Source organism: Malus sylvestris, chromosome 12 (genome assembly GCF_916048215.2).
Source record: "Malus sylvestris chromosome 12, drMalSylv7.2, whole genome shotgun sequence".
NCBI classification, from domain to species: Eukaryota; Viridiplantae; Streptophyta; class Magnoliopsida; order Rosales; family Rosaceae; genus Malus; species Malus sylvestris.
In genome coordinates this window covers 21,613,138-21,620,806 of record NC_062271.1, presented here as the reverse complement: position 1 = coordinate 21,620,806, position 7,669 = coordinate 21,613,138, and the positions used below count along the sequence as shown (strand labels likewise).

The 7,669-nt window shown below is 36.9% G+C and overlaps 1 protein-coding gene across 1 annotated transcript; it reads left to right on the top strand.

Moving 5' to 3' along the window:
- The first annotated feature begins 413 nt into the window (after positions 1-413).
- LOC126592824 (uncharacterized) lies at positions 414-2,689 on the top strand. Its single transcript, XM_050258611.1, has 2 exons — positions 414-1,997; positions 2,259-2,689. The coding sequence occupies exons 1-2, from the start codon at positions 633-635 to the stop codon at positions 2,367-2,369; spliced, it is 1,476 nt and encodes a 491-aa protein (XP_050114568.1). The 5' UTR covers positions 414-632; the 3' UTR covers positions 2,370-2,689.
- Positions 2,690-7,669: the final 4,980 nt, after the last annotated feature.

The following is a 7,669-nucleotide window of genomic DNA, read 5'->3' as shown; positions in this document are numbered from 1 at the left end:
TTTTAGTACAATTATATATTTTTATACTAAGATGAGGGGTGAGTTCGGCTAAGTCACACAATGGGCAACCTAATTTGGTATCGAAATCGTCATCTACGAGATTCGGACTTAAGACCTCTCACTTATAAGTGAAACGAGATACCATCAGACCGTAGTATTAAGTCGCAATTCAATGTGTATTAAGAGCACAAGACTTTTTGTAAGGCCACACTTAGGTGGCATGCCCACCCAGTCATTTGTGATGTTGGCTCACACACTTACTAGATTCAATAAATATTTCAGTTATTTAGTTAAGTCCTTTCTCTTCTTTTTGATAAGATTACTTACCTAACAATTTTTGTTAGTTTTAACTTCTTATTTAATAAGTTGCTTACTAGTTGACTACCGTTACAATCAAATCCTTTTTGTTTTCTTTCTTATTTTCTTCCTTATAAAAAAAAAAGCTTATTTTCTTTTACGAAACGTAGATTATAAATCAAGCTCGTAATGCGTAGTGAGAGACCTTCATGCAACAAACTAGTAGCTGCGTTACGGAGCCCCACTCATCATAGTCTTCTTCCTCCTCTTCCTTTCTTCTCCACTCCAGTTTTCTTATATTTTTAGGGTTTGGAGGAAGTAAAGTTCAGAAAGACATGTGTTCTACAAGAGAAAAATTAGAAACCTTTCACAATCCCATCAAGCTCTCCCTAATCTTGCCTAACATCAAACCCAAGCATGTTAACTTCATAATCCCCCTGATTCTTTGCTCCATCGTTTCCATCTCCCTCATCCTCTACTTTTACTTCTCTGTACCCCACAAAATTGAGGGCAATTACTCCGTACACCGCAAACCCCTATTTACCGATGAGGAAAAGACGAATATAACCCACATTTTGTTTGGCATAGGAGGCTCAGTAAATTCATGGAAAGACCGGCAGCACTACAGCGAGCTATGGTGGAAACCAAACGTCACCCGCGGGTACGTTTGGCTGGACCAAAAACCCGATCCCAACATGACGTGGTCGGAGACGCTCCCACCGTACAGAGTCTCTGAGGACACATCACGGTTCAAGTACTCCTGCTTGAACGGTCCCCGTTCCGCGGTTCGGATAGCCAGAATAGTGAAAGAGAGCTTTGAGTTAGGGTTAGAGAAGGTGAGGTGGTTCGTCTTGGGAGACGATGATACGGTGTATTTCACTGAAAACTTAGTTGCAGTGTTAGCGAGATACGATCACAATCAGATGTATTATATAGGCGGGATATCAGAGAGTGTGGAGCAAAATGTGGGCCATTCGTACAATATGGCCTACGGCGGCGGAGGATTCGCTATTAGTTACCCCTTGGCGTCTGAGCTCGTCAAGATCTTAGACGGGTGCATCAATCGATATGATCAATTTTACGGCTCAGATATAAGGATCCAAGCTTGCTTGAGCGAGATCGGGGTGCCGCTAACAAAAGAGCCCGGGTTCCACCAATTTGATATACGAGGCAGCCCGCTTGGTTTGCTAGCCGCGCACCCGTTAGCCCCACTAGTGTCTCTCCACCACTTAGACTATGTGCAGTCCATATTTCCGAACCACACCCGGGTTGATTCGGTCAAGAAGCTAATTAGGGTTTCTAAAATAGACCCGGGTCGGACCTTGCAGCATAATTTTGGTTACGACTTAAGGCGTAACTGGTCCATTTCAGTCTCTTGGGGCTACACGGTGCAGTTGTATCCAAAGTTGGTAGCGGCTAAGATGCTAGAAACGGCGTTGCAAACATTTCAGACTTGGAGTTCAAGCATGGGTCCTTTCACTTTTGATACCCGATCCATTATGTTGCAGCCGTGTGAGAGACCGATTATGTATTTGTTGGATCAGGTTGAGCGGGTTGGTGAAGATGAGACCGTAACAACTTATAAGAGGTACAAGAGCGGAGTTGAGATAAATTGTGTTAATTGTGACTGCAGGCCAGCCTTGGAAATTGAATTTTTCAAGGTCTCAGCTCCAAAGTTGAACCCTAAATTGTGGGACAAGGTGAGGAAATTTAAAATTTTTTCGTTTAATTAGTAGCATGAATAATCTGGGAAACTTTTGTTGTTAGGTATACTCCAAAATTAAGAATATGGACTAAGCTTTGTTTCATATTGGTAATTTTTTCTTTAAATTTTTTTGTAGACTATTATCGATTTATGCGTTGTGCTATGTAATGGTTAACCGCAATTAGTGCCATATATATGTGTCATAAATTAATTTTGGGTAGCGCCTAACATGTTTGGCAAATGTTTTAATGGGCAGGCACCACGTAGACAATGTGTTGAGGTCATCAACGGCACAGAAGGAGTTGATAATGTAATAAAATTACAGATAAGAGGCTGCAATCGCTTTGAAAGTGTGACTCCTCCGTAGAAGGTAATACATGGACATTTGACAACATTTGATATAAGAATAAAGGTAGAATGTAGCCAATTTTTCCCCTGCCAAGTAGCGTGGTTTGATTGATTATACTGTACAAATCCGAGAGGGTTCTAATAGAAAGAGAAAATATGCTACAAACTAGTAAAAATTGCCCACGCAATTATGCGAGTTTTTAAATTGTATACACCGTACATGTTGAAAGTTCCAAATATGTATAGGATAAACAATACTATTTGCATACATGTGAAAATCTATTTACAAACCTGTTTACATTAGGGAAAAAAATAGGCCCCCAAGGTGGCGTTCATGACGTTCTACAAGTTTATAGCAGTGTTGAACGCCTCATTGTCCAAAATCTTCTAGGTACATATATATATACGCTTATATGTAGGTGTTTTTACTTTACTGTTACCAAAAAAAAAAAAAAAAGAAGTTGTTAATGTAAATAAATGACATATTTAGTGAATATGAGAGAACAATATGTGTGTAGTTTGAATTACGAATAATAATACTGAAAATAAATTGAAAAGTATTGCCTTATTTAAGCTAAAAAAGCTCTAAATCTTAATTCAAAGTTTCAAAACCATTCGTTACTCAAACTAATCAATTCAATCGTACTCAAACCAATACGGTCTGATACATAAGGAAGTTATAATTCAATCATGTTAACCTTATGGGATTTCAGATGGCTCAAATCCTCCTCTCATTGACCGGTGTTCAATCCCAAAGTTCGGTGTACAGAAGAAAGGGGTTCATAGTGGTCATGGACTCATGTTCAGCTGGGAATGCAAGACTCGTTTTGCCTTGTAAGGGGAGGATGAAAATTACAAAACACCAAATGAATCGGATTCGTATAAGAATCGGTCGAGCTAACCTTCGAGCATTCATGGGTGTAATTCGATCCCGTGGCTGCTTCTTTGATCCTTGAATTTGAGTTCCTGTAAAACAACTTCGAATCTTTTCAAGTAAGAAGTTCGCCCCTCTTTCCTCGCCCGATAGTAGAGGTCGATCCCTATCACCTTCGCTGCCTCCTTGTGGTCCCTCCCCTTAGCCTTTCCCGAAAATTAAAATTATGGTAAGAGCAGATGAGATGAGCAACCAGAAAGGATTGAGCGAGAGGGAAGAAAAAAAATAAAAATAATATTTTAGGGACATGTTTGCAAATTTAATCTAAAAAATTAGTCAAACATTATTCGTAAACAAAATAGTTAACTATTGATAATAAACAAAAAATGACCAAAAGACTCAATAGTGACTAAATTGAAAGCACAGCCAATATGCCGGGAAATTTTTTAGTGTGCCCAAAATATAGGGTGGTACATCACGTGTCATTATTTAAATAGTGAGTTATTTGTGTTAAAAAATTACCAACTTAGAAAAGAAAAAAACTCCCATCCATATAATGAAATACGATATATCATCTATGTTCTGGACACAATGAAAAATTTCTCTAATACGCCAATTACGAAAGGAGACCGTTAATTATTCGTTAAACTAGCTAATACCCGCTTGCTATACGTGTTCTGTCACTTTCCAAACATTCCGATAAATTTCAAATCTTCAACAAATTCCTAGCGATAGATTGAGTTCATTATAATTTCCATTTTCCTGGAAAATCATTTTCTCATGAATAATGTCTTGTACAAGAGAAAAAACCATTGAACAACCACCCTTTTAATTTCTGGAAACTCCTAGCCTCCCCCACAATCAGAGACATTGATGTCTTCTCTCTCACCGTTAAAACAAGCCTTGCTCTTTGCTCCGTCGCTTATCTCTCTTATCCTCTACTTCACCTTCTCAAACCACTCTCATAATTTCCCTCCACATCCCAACTCAGTCACCAACTTTAAGCAAAAGGGCGTCTCCGTTCTCGATCACGATCAGGAAAAGACAAATATGTCATAAATTTTGTTCGGCATCGGAGGCTCCGTGAAGTCGCGGGACAAACACGGACACTACACCGAGCTGTGGTAGAAGACTAATGTCACCCGTGGGTGCCCAGAAGGAGCTGAAGTGTTGTACAGGTCCAAATTAGACGCTGCAATGGATTTGAGAGTGCGACTCCTCCATAACAGGTGGAAATTTGGAAAAACTGGCTCATTCTCTAGTTGGACTTACTGTAATTTGAGAACTAACCAGAGAAATAGACAAGCAAGCATGGCTCAATTGATAAGTTGGTCAGTTAAAAAATTATGATCTCCTCATTAGGATGGGATGATTTGGGAACTTTAACGAAAAGCTCCGGTACTATTCATTTTAACGAAAACCACATTATTTTACACTAAAAAAATCAATCATGGTACTACTCATTTTACCCTTTATTTTGTCCTTATCATTAAAACTCAAAGATTTCAAACCCTTTTCATTAGTTTTTTTTTTATAGGTGGGCTAGCTAAAAAACTTACCGTAAAATCAAATTATAATATTTTTTTGCTACATACATATTTTATGTAAAAATTTAAGTTTAACTTTTGTATTTATTTACTTTAAAATTTGTTTGGCATTAATTAATAAAGCTTTGCAATTACAAATTGCAATAAATCATCCAATTTCACATATACTTAGATGCAAACACAAGAAGAAAATAGAAAACTTAATACACGGACTATCTCAACTATAACCACACAACTAGCATACAACAAACCAATGAAAGTGGAAGTATAGGCAATCTTAAAAATAATTGACTGAAAATAATATAATGTCCATTGAATCAAAACAGGATAATCTTGAACAAAATGACATCACAATTTCCTTAATAACTTTTATATTTTTAATTATGCTAAATACTCACCAAGCTAGTTTCAATAAAAAATAATTCTTCTTGCATTTATTTTGTCTATTATATTAGGCTATACATTAACATATATATATATATATATATATATATATATATATATATATATTGCCACAAAATCTCTTTGACCTACAGCCCATCATAGTCTTTGGTGTGGCTCCACTAGTGGGGATGATGATCAAACTATGTTAACATGCATCCTCAGCTCCAAGGAATAATTTTAGAGAGTTTTAACGAAAAACCCACGGTACTGTTCACTTTAACTCAAAACCACTAAAAAGTCAAACCTGATACTATTCACTTTACCCTTTATTTTGTCTTTATCATTAAAACTCAAAGTTTTCAAGCCTTTTTCATTAGTTTTCCTATAATTTTATGAATACTTAAAAATTATTTTTATGATACAATATTATGACAAGCCTATTGTGTGAAAGCCACAACTCCATGTTGTAAAATATTGTTGGTATAAATAAAAACCTCCATTTTTCCTTTTCGGCCTAAGCAAAAAACTTCCATTTGCTTTTAGGGCTTCTAGGTTTCTAGCCAATTGCCCCATATTTATGAAAATAATGTGAACCATATTCATGTGCTTAGTTTGAATATACCTACAGGCTACAGGCTACACCTACAAGTACATGATTAAAACATAAAATTCAAAAGTTACAAATGGAGGTGGAATCATAAGGTCGGCTTTTGAAGCAAGCTCTATACTTTGAAATATCCTTTTTTATAAACTAATTAAGAAGGGCCAAAATGCTTTCACTCCATGAAGGGCAAGCCCATACATTTCTCTTCAAGAAGTGTGCCGCAATGTTTTCCCCAATTAAAGTTAGGATGACGAAAATGAGATGCATTGAGCTTGATTTGGACAAGTCCAATCCAACAAATGGGACCAAAGATTGGCTAGATATTGTGATTGTAACAATAGCTTTAATTTCTCGTGTAAACCATGATAAGTTTCTACATATTAACTTGCCATTAGAAGTTTCTCGATTTGTATGTATAGTTTCCACAATGGTTTGTGTTGGTGTTTGTGACTAAAGATCTTTTTCATTTTGTGGCTGATAATTGGCAATGGGTTAGTGTAGTGAAAAGTTATGGGCTCTAAGGAGTTAGCTATCTTGCACATATGCAAGGCCATCAGCAATGCAAAATGGCACCCAAATGAAGATTTTAGTGTAACTTACTCACACACAAGATGTGAAGTTTGGACAAATAAATTCAGTAATTGAAGTCAGAAATCATGTGAATCATGTGATATACTCTATAAAACAAAAAAAAAACAAAAAAAAAAAAACCCATAGGAGCAAAAATGCTAATAGGTCTTACATCTTACCTTCCGCTTTCTTTGTTTCAGAAAATTTTTGAATTTGATTTTCTGATTGAAGATGGCCTAAGAATCCTTATCTAATATCGATCGACTATTATAAAAATTGAGCGAAAGAGGAGTTGAAATATTTTAACTCAAATAGTTAAAAGTATTTTGCCGTGCACTTGGATTTATGTGCAGCTTGAAAGAAAAAAAAATTGAGGAAGATACATATCAATGATGCTTATGCAATTGTAGTAACTAAATTTTGTGGCGACGAAAGAAGCTTAAACCCTAACCTCAAATCAACTGAGTTCCCCAGAAGCCTCCATTTTGTCTTCATTTAGCAAACCCATGCAGCCCATAACCACCGACTATTCCAAAACCAACGTTCACCTCAGCAGGATACAGTGAGCCACGTAATACCGCCAATCCCAATTGTGTGGCCGTTGGGAATTCATAACTCAGTTCCCATCATCTCTCTCTCTCTCTCTCTCTCTCTCCCCGCAATCCAAAGCCTCTCTTTCACTCCTATAAATTCTTCTCCCTGCCCTCCCTTATTTCCACGAGACAAATTTCCCAAACAGTTTGAGCTTAAAGACTTCGTCTTCTTGCTTCAAATTCCCCATCGATCGTAAGCTCTTTCTTTTTTTTGTTTTTTGTTTTTTTGTTTTTTTTTTTTACGTCTGCAAATCAATGTCTTCTTCAGTCTCAGCAGCAACCATCGCGGCCGTCAACAGATCACCGGTAACTATGACTTTTTTTGCAACAACCCCAATTTTTTGTTTCCTCTGTTTGTGTCGTTTAAACTCATAAATTTGTAATCTTTGTCATTGTTCTCATAGTCTCTTTTTATTTTTGGGTCTTATCATTTAATTAGTAGGAAATAACTTTCTTTTAATATTTTAATCTTATCTCTGTTCACTAGCGCGTTTGGTACGCGAGACGGGATGGGACGTTCTGTTCTGCGTTTGGTACGCCTAAAAGGAGTGAGACGAGGCGTTCCACGGGACAAGTTTTTGAGGATTTTTGGTTCCACCTCCCCCCCTGGAACGGGTTGTTCCACGCCCGTGGGACAGAAATTTTTAACATTTTAGAACAAAAATGCCCCTTATCTTTTTCAAAATTTATAGCATCAAAATCATATAACAAACCCTAAAAACTATTTCTCTTCTTCTCAACCGCTGA